This window comes from Coregonus clupeaformis, chromosome 24 (assembly GCF_020615455.1).
Source record: "Coregonus clupeaformis isolate EN_2021a chromosome 24, ASM2061545v1, whole genome shotgun sequence".
Classification (NCBI taxonomy): Eukaryota; Metazoa; Chordata; class Actinopteri; order Salmoniformes; family Salmonidae; genus Coregonus; species Coregonus clupeaformis.
The window spans coordinates 17,381,188-17,399,881 of record NC_059215.1 but is presented as its reverse complement, the minus strand read 5'-3'; the positions used below and the strand labels follow the sequence as shown (position 1 = coordinate 17,399,881).

Genomic DNA, 18,694 nt, shown 5'->3' with positions numbered 1-18,694 from the left:
AGTGGGAGAGGAGGGTAGGCTAACACACATGATGTCTGTGCTACTACAGTTATACCTGCTTGTTGAGAGACAGTGTCCATAAAGGATATCCATAAATAAATAAATACCCCCGTAAAACAAGGGCCATTGGGTCGGTCCTGTCAGCCTTTTAGTCTCTGTGCAGCCTCGGGTGGGTGAGACCACCGGGACACATGGAAGAGGGGGGGTTTGGTTATAAAGGGAAGGGGTGAGAGGGAGGAAGAACGAGTGGTTTGTTTAGGGTCTCTTCCAGCTGCTCCGGATCAGCGTGTCGTGCCGCAGGAAAGGCTGGCTGCGGAGATCTGTGAGTGGGTGAGGGAGGGCGAGAGAGGGGTCACGCAGGTTAACTGGGAAGTCAAACTCTGGTCCAGTGGCGTCATGCTCAGGTTTGAGGTTGTTGATTAAGGAACCTATATTTGCAGTGCTTATTCTAACAGCATATTTCTGCAAATATGGTCTAAATTATATTTAGAATTTTCAATTTTACTTATATGTTGTCAAATGGGTAGCCAATTGAATGTGGGTATCCATTAACCAAAAAGAGAATGACGCCTTTAATTGTCAACTTAAAACTGACAGAGAAATATAGATTTTTCAATCCAAGGCTATGGGGGTTTAGTTATTCAAACAAACCACTATGTCAACAATGTAGGGAACAAAACAATAATCAAACGTTATAATAATATCACAGTTGTAATCAACAAGCTCTGTGAGGTACTGTGCTATAGAGACGCTAAATATTCATAAAACTAATCTAGCCTGTCGCTTGAGAGGAGCTCTCATCTCCTTAAAATGTTTATACCATCATGATTATGACAGTGTTATGTAGCCCTTAAAATGGAGTGTTCAAGTAGTGTTACCAATGTTTCTGTCCATTTGTCTGAATAAATGTGAATTTTGTCTGAATATGTCTGTGTGTGTGTGTGTGTGTGGATATGTGCAGGCCTCAACAGAGCTGGTTGACCAACGAGCTGTTCAGCAAACCGCAAGTCACAGTTACCAGGGACAAACACAACATTGAGACATGTCATCAACAGGTGACAGACTGGTGAGCGGTGGATGGACAGAACACTGGACACAGCATGCGACATGGAAGACAAGAGGTGAGGTGGTGATGATGGAGGGAGCTGAGTAGAAGAAATTACTGTCATGGTGGATGAATGTAGATTAAATCTATAGCGTGAAAGATCCGCGCTATAGCGCAATTTAAATTCAAAGGCAATGTTCTCGCGTTCGCGGAGTCTGCATTCACGGGAAAACGCTGCATATATAGGCTCAATTGGAAACTACCTTATAGTGGCAATCAGCAGTAGAAACAATGACAAAGCGTTGTCCCTGCCCCTGTTTTGGTAAAAAGCTGAGGGATGAGGCTGGAGAAATGTAATCACTCTCAAATTCATAAACAGAGCCATTAATGCAAGGACTGACCATCCATGATATCAAAAGGGTAGATTTAACCATGTTTTGAGGCTATATACATTTACATTTACTTTGTTTACAAACATTGCAGTAAAACAAGCTTGTGATGGGGTATGACAGTTGAACTAAGCTCATGAGGCATTTATAAGTTACACTACATGACCAAAAGTATGTGGACACCTGCTTGTCGAACATCTCATTCCAAAATCATGGGCATTAATATGGAGTTGGTCCCCCATTTGCTGCTATAACAGCCTCAACTCTTCTGGGAAGGCTTTCCACTATATGTTGGAACATTGCTGCGGGGACTTGCTTCCATTCAGCCTCGAGCATTAGTGAGGTCGGGCACTGATGTTGGGCGATTAGGCCTGGCTCACAGTCGGCGTTCCAATTCATCCCAAAGGTGTTCGATGGGGTTGAGGTCAGGGCTCTGTGCAGGCCAGTCAAGTTCTTCCACACCGATCTCGACAAACAATTTCTGTATGGACCTTGCTTTGTGCACAGGGGCATTGTCATGCTGAAACAGGAAAGGGCCTTCCCCAAACTGTTGCCACAAAGTTGGAAGCACAGAATTGTCTAGAATGTCATTGTATGCTGTAGAGTTAAGATTTCCCTTCACTGGAACTAAGGGGCCTAGCCCAAACCATGAAAAACAGCCCCAGACCATTATTCATCCTCCACCAAACTTAACAGTTGGCACTATGCATTCGGGCAGGTAGTGTTCTCCTGGCATCCGCCAAACCCAGATTCGTCTGTCAGGACTGCCAGATGGTGAAGCGTGATTCATCACTCCAGAGAACGCGTTTCCACTGCTCCAGAGTCCAATGACGGCGAGCTTTACACCACTCCAGCCGACGCTTGGCATTGCGCATGGTGATCTTAGGCTTGTGTTCTTGTGCTGACGTTGCTTCCAGAGGCAGTTTGGAACTCGATAGTGAGTGTTGCAACCGAGGACAGACAATTTTTACGCGCCACACGCTTCAGCACTCGGCAGTCCTGTTCTGTGAGCTTGTGTGGCCTAACACTTCGCAGCTGAGCCGTTGTTGCTCCTAGACATTTCCACTTCACAATAACATCACTTACAGTTGACCGGGGCAGCTCTAGCAGGGCAGAAATTTGACGAACTGACTTGTTGGAAAGGTGGCATCCTATGACGGTGCCACATTGAAAGTCACTGAGCTCTTCAGTAAGGCCATTCTACTGCCAATGTTTGTCTATGGAGATTGCATGGATGTGTGCTCGATTTTATACACCTGTCAGCAACGGGTGTGTCTGAAATAGCCAAATCCATTAATTTGAAGGGGTGTCCACATACGTTTGTATACATAGTGTACAGTGGCTTGCGAAGGTATTCACCCCCCTTGGCATTTTTCCTATTTTGTTGCCTTACAACCTGGAATTAAAATGGATTTTGGCGGGGTTTGTATCATTTGATTTACACAACATGCCTACCACTTTGAAGATGCAAATGTGTTTTTTGTGAAACAAACAAGAAATAAGACAAAAAAACTGAAAACTTGAGCGTGCATAACTATTCAACCCCCCAAAGCCAATACTTTGTAGAGCCACCTTTTGCAGCAAGTACAGGTAATTGGTTGCACCAGATCTTATTTAGGGTCTTCGTAGCAAAGGGGGTGAATACATATGCACGCACCACTTTTCCGTTATTAATTTTTTTGAATTTTCTGAAACAAGTTATTTTTTTCATTTCACTTCACCAATTTTGACTATTTTGTGTATGCCCATTACATGAAATCCAAATAAAAATCAATTTAAATTACAGGTTGAAATGCAACAAAATAGGAAAAACGCCAAGGGGGATGAATACTTTTGCAAGGCACTATATATTCTTCAAGAATACATATAATGAAATTATAAGTCCAAAAATGGATGTATCAACTGCTGATAGCCCCTTTAAATGTAATCGCCCTACTACCGCTGGATCTGTTTTCCTAAGAGGTAAAGTTGATGGAAAAGAAAATGACCTGGCATGAACTTGAAGTAGTATTCTGGGGGATGGGACTGTTTGGATTACTGAGGGGATGTATCCAGCTATATAACTATTAAGCATGTTACTGTAAGCTACATGTTTGACTGTCTGGCTGTGGTGCAGTAAAGCAGGCCTGGCTGTTGTAAAGCATATCTGACTGCTTTGCTGTGGCTGTTGTAAAAGCATATCTGATTGATGTGCAGTAAAGCAGTCCTGGCTGTTGTAAAGCATATCCGAATGCTTTGCTGTAGAGTAAAGCATGTTCCTGTTTGCATCTGAAGCACTGGGCTGGCTGAAGCAGCTGACATCACTGTAGCAGCACCGTAGACTGTGTAGCTAGCAGCACACAGCATGGCAGCAGGCCGCAGCACACAGCATGGCAGCAGGCCGCAGCACACAGTACGAGCATGGCCAGGGCCAAGCAAACAGGCTTCAGGCTACCTTCCTTACCCAGCAGCATTTAGAAGTGGCATATACTGTCATTAATCTTCTGTTCAGCTGTCCAGAGGGGTAGAATGAATACAGGGTGATGGTTGAGGAAAGGTGGTTACCAGGTTAGAGGGGAACCAACCCATCCACATTAGTTCATTTCATGGAACCACAAGGCATTGTTAGCAGTTGTAGCCAAACCTCTTTATTACTATAGTGTACTTTTAAGATTTATAAAAAATAAATTTTAAAAAGTATAAAACCTGATAAAAAATGTACATACAGTATATATTACATACCGTAATGTAGCTTTCCATGCCCATGCTATTATGCTAGCTGCAACTTCATATTGGTCATATTGAGCCATATGATTATATTTCGTGGTAGTAAATAATTATGTATTCACATTTTAACATTAGCTTTTGATACAGTCTTAGCAGGTTCAGAAATCCAAAGAGGTTTGGCTGTCTGACTTCTACCCTGGTAATTCAGGTAGAGGTCTTTTGAACACATCACTTGCCCACCAATAAGAGTCGAGGGCCAGGATTCAAACAAACTGCACTGTGCTGAACTGTTAAATTGCCACCTAAGTTAGTAAAGGAAGGGTTAAGGAGTAGTCTTAGGGAGTGACAGGGTGGGAGGTCATGCTGCATGCACAGTGGTCAGGTAGAAGGGGGGGAACGAGGAGGGGACACCTGTTTTGGACAACCTTGGCATTAGGGGGGAGGAACTGTAGAGGCTAGCAGTTGGAGTCGTCACACAGCTGTGCCTCACAGAAGAACCGTGAGCCTCGTTTAGCAGTACGGGCTGTGAAGGGGGCGCTCTTCAACACTGAGGGGGGAGGAGGATGAGGGGAGAAAACATCACACCTGAGACAGAGGAACCTGTACTTGTGCTGTACTGTGGTCCACCCCCTAATCTGCCATCAGGTTGGTCCACTTCTCAGTGTTGTCATTGTAATATCTGTATAGCCAGTATCCCAGCTCTCTCTGTGCCACACCTCCCTGTTTTGGTATATGGACCACAAGGTCTTTGGCTGTGTCTGAAATTGCACCATATTCCCTATTTAGTGCACTACGTTTTGACCAGTGGTACACTACAGGGAGTAAGGTGCTATTTCAGACGCACGCTATGTCCAGGAGGACAGGGATATACTGCATGTTGAATAACGTAGATGACGTACGTTTTGTAAAGGCCCTAGTAGTGGGGAGGAAAAGCATTATTAACACATTATTAACATATTATTACAATGATTAACATTGTTAGCACCTCCCATGGAGCAGGGCATTGGGAGCGCAATGGCTCGACTACATGCCTACTTATACTTTGAGGCTCAATTGCCGCTTAGCTGCACAGATACCATATGGTGATGAGACACTACTAATCTAGATAACTAGCAGGCCACAAAAAGGAACATGATTCAGAACTGGAATCTGCTGTTGTCTAGATGCTCTAGAGCCTCTGGTAGTGGTGTCTGAACCACGTAACACAGTCCTCCTCTAGCCGAGCAGTTGAGGACCACAGTGATCTTAGCCTAGCCCCAGCCCCTGGGGCTGCTTGGGATGGGGCTTTGACCTACTGGGGCCTGGGTGGCTGCATATCGAGCCCACCTGTGATGATATCCTCGATGGTGCCGTCCTTCCCCTCGTAGACGGGTCGGTGGTCCTTGGCCTGGCGTTTACGCAGCTCTGAGATCAGCTCCTGTTGCTGCTGCCTCTTCTTCACTACCTGGACCTGGGAGGGAGAGGAGGAAGAATATCAAATTCTGCCTAAATGGCTTGAGCTGCCCATGGATCGTTTCAATCATACAAATGCATTAACTCCTTATTGTACGTGTGAGAGTCTTATATTGAGAATTATACAACGGGTGGGTCTAATCCTGGATGCTGATTGGTTAATACAGCATTTTACATTTACATTTTAGTCATTTAGCAGACGCTCTTATCCAGAGCAACTTACAGTTAGTGAGTGCATGCATTTTTTCATACTGGCCCCCCGTGGGAATCGAACCCACAACCCTGGCGTTGCAAGCGCCATGCTCTACCAACTGAGCTACACGGGGGGCATTCCAGCTGGTGTCTATTCCACAAGTTACCACCGGCTAAAGTTATGACGTTGAAATGCCTATTTACTCTGTTCCATCTCACTGCGCATTCAACTGTCTCATCAGCCCAGCCAGGCAATCTCCGCTATAAAAATAATCTAGACATTATCTCCCATTTCTTTTAGACTAGCATTTCGTTTTCAACAGCGAAGATTTGTATAAACCTTGCTGTCTGTCTCTCCCACATTTGGTCTGGTGGTCAGTCAGGTGGTCAGCCTGGTGGTCAGCCTGGTGGTCAGTCAGGTGGTCAGCCTGGTGGTCAGTCTGGTGGTCAGTCTGGTGGTCAGTCAGGTGGTCAGCCTGGTGGTCAGTCTGGTGGTCTGGTGGTCAGTCTGGTAGTCTGGTGGTCAGTCTGGTGGTTTGGTGGTCAGTCTGGTGGCCTGGTGGTCAGTCTGGTGGTCTGGTGGTCAGCCTGGTGGTCAGTCTGGTGGTCTGGTGGTCAGTCTGGTGGCCTGGTGGTCAGTCTGGTGGTCTGGTGGTCAGTCAGGTGGTCAGTCTGGTAGTCTGGTGGTCAGTCTGGTGGCCTGGTGGTCAGTCAGGTGGTCATATCCACCATTTAGTCTAAATTCTATAGTACTCTAAGCTCAACGTTACTAATGTTAGTTGAGTCCAGTTTGAGTATTTGTATTTGTTATGTGTCTGTGCCTGTGTTTGTGTCTCTTCACAGTCCCCACTATTCCATAAGGTGTATTTGTATCTGTTTTTTAAATCTAATTTTACTGCTTGCATGAGTTACAGTGGCTTGCGAAATTATTCACCCCCCTTGGCATTTTTCCTATTTTGTTGCCTTACAACCTGGAATTAAAATTGATTTTTTGGGGGGTTTGTATCATTTGATTTACACAACATGCCTACCACTTTGAAGATGCAAAATATATTTTTATGTGAAACAAACAAGAAATAAGACAAAAAAAGTCAATACTTTATAGAGCCACCTTTTGCAGCAATTACAGCTGCAAGTCTCTTGGGGTATGTCTCTATAAGCTTGGTACATCTAGCCACTGGGATTTTTGCCAATTCCTCAAGGCAATACTGCTCCAGCTCCTTCAAGTTGGATGGGTTCCGCTGGTGTACAGCAATCTTTAAGTCATACCACAGATTCTCAATTGGATTGAGGTGTGGGCTTTGACTAGGCCATTCCAAGACATTTCAATGTTTCCCCTTAAACCATTCGAGTGTTGCTTTAGCAGTATGCTTAGGGCCATTGTCCTGCTGGAAGGTGAACCTCCGTCCCAGTCTCAAATCTCTGGAAGACTGAAAGAATTTCCCTGTATTTAGCGCCATCCATCATTCCTTCAATTCTGACTAGTTTCCCAGTCCCTGCTGATGAAAAACATCCCCACAGCATGATGCTGCCACCACCATGCTTCACTGTGGGGATGGTGTTCTCGGGGTGATGAGAGGTGTTGGGTTTGCGCCACACATAGCGTTTTCCTTGATGGCCAAAAAGCTCAATTTTAGTCTCATCTGACCAGAGTACCTTCTTCCATATGTTTGGGGAGTCTCCCACATGCCTTTTGGCGAACACCAAACGTGTTTGCTTATTTTTTTCTTTAAGCAATTGCTTTTTTCTGGCCACTCTTCCATAAAGCCCAGCTCTGTGGAGTGTACAGCTTAAAGTGGTCCTATGGACAGATACTCCAATCTCCGCTGTGGAGCTTTGCAGCTCCTTCAGGGTTATCTTTGGCCTCTCTAATTAATACCCTCCTTGCCTGGTCCGTGAGTTTTGGTGGGTGGCCCTCTTTTGGCAGGTTTATTGTGGTGCCATATTCTTTCCATTTTTTAAATAATGGATTTAATGGTGCTCCGTGGGATGTTCAAAGTTTCTGATATTTTTTATAACCCAACCCTGATCTGTACTTCTCCACAACTTTGTCCCTGACCTGTTTGGAGAGCTCCTTGGTCTTCATGGTGCCGCTTGCTTGGTGGTGCCCCTTGCTTAGTGGTGTTGTAGACTCTGGGGCCTTTCAGAACAGGTGTATATATACTGAGATCATGTGACACTTAGATTGCAAACAGGTGGACATTATTTAACTAATTATGTGACTTCTGAAGGTAATTGGTTGCACCAGATCTTATTTAGGGTCTTCATGGCAAAGGGGGTGAATACATACAGTGGGGAAAAAAAGTATTTAGTCAGCCACCAATTGTGCAAGTTCTCCCACTTAAAAAGATGTGAGAGGCCTGTAATTTTCATCATAGGTACACGTCAACTATGACAGACAAATTGAGAAAAGAAATTCCAGAAAATCACATTGTAGGATTTTTAATGAATTTATTAGCAAATTATGGTGGAAAATAAGTATTTGGTCACCTACAAACAAGCAAGATTTCTGGCTCTCACAGACCTGTAACTTCTTCTTTAAGAGGCTCCTCTGTCCTCCACTCATTACCTGTATTAATGGCACCTGTTTGAACTTGTTATCAGTATAAAAGACACCTGTCCACAACCTCAAACAGTCACACTCCAAACTCCACTATGGCCAAGACCAAAGAGCTGTCAAAGGACACCAGAAACAAAATTGTAGACCTGCACCAGGCTGGGAAGACTGAATCTGCAATAGGTAAGCAGCTTGGTTTGAAGAAATCAACTGTGGGAGCAATTATTAGGAAATGGAAGACATACAAGACCACTGATAATCTCCCTCGATCTGGGGCTCCACGCAAGATCTCACCCCGTGGGGTCAAATTGATCACAAGAACGGTGAGCAAAAATCCCAGAACCACACGGGGGGACCTAGTGAATGACCTGCAGAGAGCTGGGACCAAAGTAATAAAGCCTACCATCAGTAACACACTACGCCGCCAGGGACTCAAATCCTGCAGTGCCAGACGTGTCCCCCTGCTTAAGCCAGTACATGTCCAGGCCCGTCTGAAGTTTGCTAGAGTGCATTTGGATGATCCAGAAGAGGATTGGGAGAATGTCATATGGTCAGATGAAACCAAAATATAACTTTTTGGTAAAAACTCAACTCGTCGTGTTTGGAGGACAAAGAATGCTGAGTTGCATCCAAAGAACACCATACCTACTGTGAAGCATGGGCGTGGAAACATCATGCTTCGGGCTGTTTTTCTGCAAAGGGACCAGGACGACTGATCCGTGTAAAGGAAAGAAAGAATGGGGCCATGTATCGTGAGATTTTGAGTGAAAACCTCCTTCCATCAGCAAGGGCATTGAAGATGAAACGTGGCTGGGTCTTTCAGCATGACAATGATCCCAAACACACCGCCCGGGCAACGAAGGAGTGGCTTCGTAAGAAGCATTTCAAGGTCCTGGAGTGGCCTAGCCAGTCTCCAGATCTCAACCCCATAGAAAATCTTTGGAGGGAGTTGAAAGTCCGTGTTGCCCAGCGACAGCCCCAAAACATCACTGCTCTAGAGGAGATCTGCATGGAGGAATGGGCCAAAATACCAGCAACAGTGTGTGAAAACCTTGTGAAGACTTACAGAAAACGTTTGACCTGTGTCATTGCCAACAAAGGGTATATAACAAAGTATTGAGAAACTTTTGTTATTGACCAAATACTTATTTTCCACCATAATTTCCAAATAAATTCATAAAAAATCCTACAATGTGATTTTCTGGATTTTTTTTCTTCTCATTTTGTCTGTCATAGTTGACGTGTACCTATGATGCAAATTACAGGCCTCTCTCATCTTTTTAAGTGGGAGAACTTGCACAATTGGTATGCACGCACCACTTTTCCGTTATTCATTTATTTGAATTTTTTTAAACAAGTTTGGTTTTTCATTTCACTTCACCAATTTGGACTATTTTGTGTATGTCCATTACATGAAATCCAAATATAAATCCATTTAAATTACAGGTTGTAATGCAACAAAATAGGAAAAATGCCAAGGGGGATGAATACTTTTGCAAGGCACTATACTGGATGTGGAATAGAGTTCCATGTAGTCATGGCTCTATGTAGTACTGTGCGCCTCCCATAGTCTGTTCTGGACATGGGGATTGTGAAGAGACCTCTTGTGGCATGGCTTTTGGGGTATGCATGGGTGTTCGAGCTGTGTAGTTCAAACAGACAGCTCTGTGCATTCAACATGTCAATACCTCTCACAAATACAAGTAGTGATGAAGTCAATCTCTCCTCCACTTTGAGCCAGGAGAGATTGACATGCAAATTATTAATGTTAGCTCTCTGTGTACATCCAAGGGCCAGCCGTGCTGCCCTGTTCTGAGCCAATTGCAATTTTCCTAAGTCCCTCTTTATGGCACCTGACCACACGACTGAACAGAAGGCAGAGCAGTGCTTTATTATGGAAAGACTTCTCCCCATTTTAGCTACTGTTGTATCAATATGTTTTGACAATGACAGTTTACAATCCAGGGTTACTCCAAGCAGTTTAGTCACCTCAACTTGCTCAATTTCCACATTATTCATTAAAGATTTAGTTGAGGTTTAGGGTTTAGTGAATGATTTGTCCCAAATACAATGCTTTTCATTTTTTAAATATTTAGGACTAACTTATTCCTTGCCACCCATTCTGAAATTAACTGCAGCTCTTTGTTAAGTGTTGCAGTCATTTCAATCACTGTAGTAGCTGACGTGTATAGTGTTGAGTCCTCCGCATACATAGACACACTGGCTTTACTTAAAGCCAGTGGCATGTCATTAGTAAAGATTGAAAAATGTAAGGGGACTAGACAGCTGCCCTGGGGAATTCCTGATTGTACCTGGATTTTGTTGGAGAAGCTTCCATTAAAGAACACCCTCTGTGTTTTGTTAGACAGATAACTCTTTATCCACAATATAGCAGGGGGTGTAAAGCCATAACACATATGTTTCCCCAGCAGCAGACTATGATCGATAATGTCAAAAGCCGCACTGAAGTCTAACAAAACAGCCCCCACAATTTTTATCATAAATTTCTCTCAGCCAATCATCAGTCATTTTTGTAAGTGCTGTGCTTGTTGAATGTCCTTCCCTATAAGCGTACTGAAAGTCTGTTGTCAATTTGTTTACTGTAAAATATCATTGTATCTGGTCAAACACCATTTTTTCCAAAAGTTTCCTAAGGGTTGGTAACAGGCTGATTGGTCGGCTATTTGTGCCAGTAAAGTTTTTTTTACTATTCTTAGCGGAATTACTTTTGCTTTCCTCCATGCCTGAGGGCACACACTTTCTAGTAGGCTTAAATTGAAGATATGGCAAATAGGAGTGGCAATATCGTCCGCTATTATCCTCAGTAATTCTCCATCCAAGTTGTCAGACCCTGGTGGCTTGTCATTGTTGATAGACAACAATCATTGTTTCACCTCTTCCACACTCACTTCACAGAATTCAAAATGCTTGTCTTTCATAATTTGGTCAGATATACATGGATGTGTCAGCATTTGTCAGCATTTGTTGCTGGCATGTCATGCCTAAATTTGCTAATCTTGCCAATGAAAAAAATAATTTTGGGCCTTGTCTGTCAGAGTCAGGGCTAGGGAGACTTCTAGTATTGTACCTTGGGCTCATGTTGCTTGGCCTCCTGAGCCAGTAACTTCTCTCTCATGGCTTTCTCCTGCTTTTTCCTCTGCTCATTGTCATCCACCGCATCCTGTAGGGAGGACAACACAAAATGGACGCCATTCAGAGAAAACTCAGAAAAGAGACTACAACTCAATAGTCCAAATCAAGAAACTGGCTAAGCCAAGCTATGGAAATATTATATTTTATAATAGATTAACTGGATCTGGGTGTTAAATAAACATAGAGAGAACATACTTTCATGTAGCTAAACAGTCAGCACCATTCATTTTCTCTGTGCGTATGTGTGTCTTTCGCTCTTCACCCTCCCTGTTTCTCTCTAACACACACACACAAACACACACACACACACACACACAAACACACACAACACACACAAATGCATTCAAACGCACAGATCCTTTTGCTGCACTGCACGTTTCTTCAACAGATCCATAAATCCGTGTAGAGAACAATCTCAGGAAGGTGTCTGTGTGGCAGGACAGAGCTGTCCATCCGGGGGAGGCAGAGTGCAGGGCGGGGTCATTGGTCCAGGGGTCAGAAGGGGGAGGCAGGGGTAGGAGGGAAAGGCAGGTGGGAAGGGGGGAGACGGGCCCAGTTTAAACACCACAGCTACTGCTCTGACCCAGCTGGCCCTTCCTGTTATTAGATCTGTGACTCCAGTCTACACCCTGTCCTGTGGCACACAGACAGTTCTGCTCTTCTCTGGGAGGCAGCAAGGCTAACCAAGGATAGGCTAACTCCCATAGGACAGAGAGAGTAACCTAAACATGGCCCTGTGTGGCTCAGTTGGTAAAAGTGTGGAGCTAGTGACACACGTCACTACAAGGTCGTGGGTTCATTTCCTACAGGGATCACATACACATCCTACATGTATGAACTCACTTTACAATAAGTCACTTTGGATAACAGTGTTAGCTAAGTGGCCTGTTACATACGTGACCCCTGTAGAAGACGTGTGTTGTTTGGTCCTTCCTTACCTTGTAAGCTCTGATGAATCGCACAAACACAGGGAAGAACACGGAGGGAGGAGTAGTCTTGGAACTCTCCCCAAAGTAGTTCACCACATTGTTGAAGGCTTCCTAGAAATGACCCGGGAGAGAGAAGTGTCAAGGGTAGGAACACAACATTTGTCAACATTGCAAACCTTAACAAAGCCTTTTCTATAGTGTTGTGCTGTATTGTTGCACAGGCGTTTTGGCCTTTGTTGTGCTGTGTCTAGGAAGTAAGAGGTGTTGTTTCGTGTTACAGTGTGTTGTGTTGTGTTTTGACCAGTTGGTAGTTTTAGAAGAGGTATTTTTCCTGAAGAAAAATTGTGTGCTTGTTTTAGTGGTCAAAAAATATTTTTGCAGTAGCGGAAGAAGTTTACAAGTTTAAAATGTTAGCGACGTTAGTGTTGAAAAATTAAGTTTGTAGTTTTGATAGGATGTTTGTAGTTTTGATAGGATGGAGGTGGGGTGAGTACCTCAGCGGTCTTGGCATCCTTCTGCAGTTTGTCCAGCTGAGTGTCGCTGGTCTGGAGGAAGCCCTTGAGAACAGAGTGGTCATGGAGACTAGACTCTCTCCTGATCAGATCCATCCCTTTACCCAGCTCCCGCACGTCCAGCAGCACATTCTCCAGAGACACTAGAGAGAGATAATAATAAAAATAAATAATATAATGCCATTTAGCAGACGCTTTTATCCAAAGCGACTTACAGTCATGTGTGCATACAGTTTTACGTATGGGTGGTCCCGGGGATCGAACCCACTACCCTGGCGTTACAAGCGCCATGCTCTACCAATTGAGCTACAGAGGACCCCACACGCACGCACGCACGCATGCACGCACGCACACACACACAAAAATATCAAGCCTCCTCATTTCAACTGTGCTGTAGTCTTCTTCATACAGTGAGAAGAGAATAATCCCATTCCAGTTGCATGGTGTCTGTGTGTGTAACTGTGTATTCACCTGCAGCAGCTTTGTCCACAAAGTGCAGTTCGTTGAAGAAGTTAGCCAGCTCAGGATACTTCTCCTTGACAACCACAGCTATGTAGTGGAGCAGAGTCATCTTCCTGTCTGTAGACTTAGTGTCCAGTAGCTAGGGGAGGAGAAGATTACATATCAGTCAAGGCTCTTTTCACTTACTCTGGAGGAGTACATTTCCAAACAAGTGTACACATCACAGGACGTTGGTGGCACCTTAATTGGGGAGGACGGGCTCGTGGTAATGTCTGGAGCAGAATTGGTGGAATGGCATCAAATACATCAAACCCATGGTTTGATGCCATTCCATTGGCTCCGTTCCAACCATTTTTATGAGCCCTTCTCCCCTCAGCAGCCTCCACTGATACATATGTAGGCTTTTATAACTAGATTCCAGCAGCTGAATGAGAAAAAGATATACACAACCAGAATACATATCAGCCTCTTTTATCACTCTTGAAACAAGTGTACAAGTGTAGCCTTGTATAACTAACGTGGAGATAAACGGAACACCTGGAACTGAATACATGACCAGAATACATATCAAATCAAATCAAATCAAATTATTGGCCACATGCGCCGAATACAACAGGTGCAGACATTACAGTGAAATGCTTACTTACAGCCCTTAACCAACAGTGCATTTATTTTTAATAAAAAATTAAAATAAAACAACAACGAAAAAGTGTTGAGAAAAAAAGAGCAGAAGTAAAATAAAATAACAGTAGGGAGGCTATATATACAGGGGGGTACCGGTGCAGAGTCAATGTGCGGGGGCACCGGCTAGTTGAGGTAGTTGAAGTAATATGTACATTTGGGTAGAGTTAAAGTGACTATGCATAAATAATTAACAGAGTAGCAGCAGCGTAAAAATATGGGGTGGGGGGGCAGTGCAAATAGTCCGGGTAGCCATGATTAGCTGTTCAGGAGTCTTATGGCTTGGGGGTAGAAGCTGTTGAGAAGTATTTTGGACCTAGACTGGGCACTCCGGTACCGCTTGCCGTGCGGTAGCAGAGAGAACAGTCTATGACTAGGGTGGCTGGAGTCTTTGACAATTTTGAGGGCCTTCCTCTGACACCGCCTGGTATAGAGGTCCTGGATGGCAGGAAGCTTGGCCCCAGTGATGTACTGGGCCGTACGCACTACCCTCTGTAGTGCCTTGCGGTTGGAGGCCGAACAGTTGCCATACCAGGCGATGATGCAACCAGTCAGGATGCTCTCTATGGTGCAGCTGTAGAATTTTTTGAGGATCTGAGGACCCATGCCAAATCTTTTCAGTCTCCTGAGGGGGAATAGGCTTTGTCGTGCCCTCTTCACGACTGTCTTGGTGTGTTTGGAACATGATAGTTCGTTGGTGATGTGGACACCAAGGAACTTGAAGCTCTCAACCTGTTCCACTACAGCCCCGTCGATGAGAATGGGGGCGTGCTCAGTCCTCTTATTTTTCCTGTAGTCCACAATCATCTCCTTTGTCTTGGTCACGTTGAGGGAGAGGTTGTTATCCTGGCACCACACGGCCAGGTCTCTGACCTCCTCCCTATAGGCTGTCTCATTGTTGTCGGTGATCAGACCTACCACTGTTGTGTCGTCTGCAAACTTAATGATGGTGTTGGAGTCGTGCCTGGCCATGCAGTCATGGGTGAACAGGGAGTACAGGAGGGGACTGAGAACGCACCCCTGAGGGGCCCCCGTGTTGAGGATCAGTGTGGTAGATGTGTTGTTACCTACCCTTACCACCTGGGGGTGGCCCGTCAGGAAGTCCAGGATCCAGTTGAAGAGGGAGGTGTTTAGTCCCAGGATCCTTAGCTTAGCGATGAGCTTTGAGGGCACTATGGTGTTGAATGCTGAGCTGTAGTCAATGAATAGCATTCTCACGTAGGTGTTCCTCTTGTCCAGGTGGAAAAGGGCAGTGTGGAGTGCAATAGAGATTGCATCATCTGTGGATCTGTTGGGGCGGTATGCAAATTGGAGTGGGTCTAGGGTTTCTGGGATAATGGTGTTGATGTGAGCCATGACCAGCCTTTCAAAGCACTTCATGGCTACAGACGTCAGTGCTACGGGTCGGTAGTCATTTAGGCAGGTTATCTTAGTGTCCTTGGGCACGGGGACTATGGTGGTCTGCTTGAAACATGTTGGTATTACAGACTCAGTCAGGGACATGTTGAAAATGTCAGTGAAGACACTTGCCAGTTGGTCAGCACATGCTCGGAGTACACGTCCTGGTAATCCGTCTGGCCCTGCGGCCTTGTGAATGTTGACCTGCTTAAAAGTCTTACTCACATCGGCTACGGAGAGCGTGATCACATAGTCATCCGGAACAGCTGGTGCTCTCATGCATGCTTCAGTGTTGCTTGCCTCGAAGCGAGCATAGAAGTGGTTTAGCTCGTCTGGAAGTCTTGTGTCACTGGGCAGCTCGCGGCTGTGCTTCCCTTTGTAGTCTGTAATAGTTTTCAAGCCCTGCCACATCCGACGAGCGTCAGAGCCGGTGTAGTACGATTCAATCTTAGTCCTGTATTGACTCTTTGCCTGTTTGATGGTTCGTCGGAGGGCATAGCGGGATTTCTTATAAGCGTCCGGGTTAGAGTCCCGCTCCTTGAAAGCGGAAGCTCTACCCTTTAGCTCAGTGCGGATGTTTCCTGTAATCCATGGCTTCTGGTTGGGGTATGTACGTACGGTCACTGTGGGGACGACATCATCGATGCACTTATTGATGAAGCCAGTGACTGATGTGGTGTACTCCTCAATGCTATCTGAAGAATCCCGGAACATGTTCCAGTCTGTGCTAGCAAAACAGTCCTGTAGCTTAGCATCTGCGTCATCTGACCACTTTTTTATTAACCGAGTCACTGGTGCTTCCTGCTTTAGTCTTTGCTTATAAGCAGGAATCAGGAGGATATAGTTATGGTCAGATTTGCCAAATGGAGGGCGAGGGAGAGCTTTGTATGCGTCTCTGTGTGTGGAGTAAAGGTGGTCTAGAGTTTTTTTTCCTCTGGTTGCACATTTACCATGCTGGTAGAAATGAGGTAGAATGGATTTAAGTTTCCCTGCATTAAAGTCCCCGGCCACTAGGAGCGCTGCCTCTGGATGAGCGTTTTCCTGTTCACTTATGGCCTTATACAGCTAATTTAGTGCAATCTTAATGCCAGCATTGGTTTGTGGTGGTAAATAGACAGCTACAGTGAGGGAAAAAAGTATTTCATCCCATGCTGATTTTGTATGTTTGCCCACTGACAAAGAAATTATCAGTCTATCATTTTAATGGTAGGTTTATTTGAACAGTGAGAGACAGAATTTTTTTAGAAATTGATTTGCATTTTAATGAGGGAAATAAGTATTTGACCCCCTCTCAATCAGAAAGGTTTCTGGCTCCCAGGTGTCTTTTATACAGGTAACGAGCTGAGATTAGGAGCACACTCTTAAAGGGAGTGCTCCTAATCTCAGCTTGTTACCTGTATAAAAGACACCTGTCCACAGAAGCAATCAATCAATCAGATTCCACTCTCCACCATGGCCAAGACCAAAGAGCTCTCCAAGGATGTCAGGGACAAGATTGTATACCTACACAAGGCTGGAATGGGCTACAAGACCATCGCCAAGCAGCTTGGTGAGAAGGTGACAACAGTTGGTGCAATTATTCGCAAATGAAAGAAACACAAAATAACTGTTCATCTCCCTCGGCCTGGGGCTCCATGCAAGATCTCACCTCGTGGTGTTGCAATGATCATGAGAACGGTGAAGAATCAGTCCAGAACTACACGGGAGGATCTTGTCAATGATCTCAAGGCAGCTGGGACCATAGTCACCAAGAAAACAATTGGTAACACACTACGCTGTGAAGGACTGAAATCCTGCAGCGCCCGCAAGGTCCCCCTGCTCAAGAAAGCAGAGGGCCGTCTGAAGTTTGCCAATGAACATCTGAATGATTCAGAGGAGAACTGGGTGAAAGTGTTGTGGTCAGATGAGACCAAAATCGAGCTCTTTGGCATCAACTCAACTCGCTGTGTTTGGAGGAGGAGGAATGCTGCCTATGACCCCAAGAACACCATCCCCACCGTCAAACATGGAGGTGGAAACATTATGCTTTGGGGGTGTTTTTCTGCTAAGGGGACAGGACAACTTCACCGCATCAAAGGGACGATGGACGGGGCCATGTATTGTCAAATCTTGGATGAGAACCTCCTTCCCTCAGCCAGGGCATTGAAAATGTGTTGTGGATGGGTACTCCATTATGACAATGACCCAAAACACATGGCCAAGGCAACAAAGGAGTGGCTCAAGAAGAAGCACATTAAGGTCCTGGAGTGGCCTATCCAGTCTCCAGACCTTAATCCCATAGAAAATCTGTGGAGGGAGCTGAAGGTTCGAGTTGCCAAACGTCAGGCTCGAAACCTTAATGACTTGGAGAAGATCTGCAAAGAGGAGTGGGACAAAATCCCTCCTGAGATGTGTGCAAACCTGGTGGCCAACTACAAGAAACGTCTGACCTCTGTGATTGCCAACAAGGGTTTTGCCACCAAGTACTAAGTCATGTTTTGCAGAGGGGTCAAATACTTATTTCCCTCATTAAAATGCAAATCAATTTATAACATTTTTTACATGCGTTTTTCTGGATTTTTTTGTTGTTATTCTGTCTCTCACTGTTTAAATAAACCTACCATTAAAATTATAGACTGATCATGTCTTTGTCAGTGGGCAAACGTACAAAATCAGCAGGGGATCAAATACTCTTTTCCCTCACTGTATGAAAAATATAGATGAAAACTCTCTTGGTAAATAGTGTGGTCTACAGCTTATCATAAGATACTCTACCTCAGGCGAGCAAAACCTCAGGACTTCCTTAGTATTTGATTTTGTGCACCAGCTGTTGTTTACAAATATACACAGACCGCCACCCCTTGTCTTACCGGAGTCAGCCGTTCTATCCTGCCGATGTAGCGTATAGCCCGCTAGCTGTATGTTGTCCATTTCGTCGTTCAGCCACGACTCGGTGAAACATAAGATATTACAGTTTTTAATGTCCCGTTGGTAGGATAACCGTAATCTTAGGTCATCCAATTTATTCTCAAATGATTGAAGATTGGCTAATAGGATTGATGGAAGAGGCAGTTTACTCGCTCGCTGTCGGATCCTTACAAGGTACCCCGACCTACGTCCACGATATCTCTGTCTCTTTCTCATGCGAATGACAGGGATTTGGGCCTTGTCTGGTGTCTGTAGGATATCCTTCGCGGCCACCTCGTTGAAGAAAAAATCTTCGTCCAATACGAGGTGAG

At 44.8% G+C, this 18,694-nt stretch overlaps 1 protein-coding gene across 4 annotated transcripts in view; it reads right to left on the bottom strand.

Annotated features, from left to right (window-relative positions):
* Positions 1 to 205: 205 nt before the first annotated feature.
* Positions 206 to 18,694, bottom strand: part of LOC121537904 (formin-like protein 3) — an 83,574-nt gene continuing 65,085 nt past the window's right edge. For 2 of the 4 annotated variants that reach the window (XM_041845546.2, XM_041845550.2), the window contains 7 exons: positions 13,407 to 13,536; positions 12,918 to 13,078; positions 12,433 to 12,534; positions 11,430 to 11,522; positions 5,467 to 5,590; positions 4,566 to 4,687; positions 206 to 320 (listed from right to left, as the gene is read on the bottom strand). In XM_041845546.2, coding sequence (XP_041701480.1) covers positions 4,596 to 4,687; positions 5,467 to 5,590; positions 11,430 to 11,522; positions 12,433 to 12,534; positions 12,918 to 13,078; positions 13,407 to 13,536 — 702 coding nt within the window. In that variant the 3' untranslated portion in view covers positions 206 to 320; positions 4,566 to 4,595. Of the gene's footprint in view, positions 321 to 3,877; positions 3,926 to 4,551; positions 4,688 to 5,466; positions 5,591 to 11,429; positions 11,523 to 12,432; positions 12,535 to 12,917; positions 13,079 to 13,406; positions 13,537 to 18,694 lie in introns of all 4 variants that reach the window. The other 2 variants (XM_041845548.2, XM_041845549.2) reach the window with 2 other exon arrangements.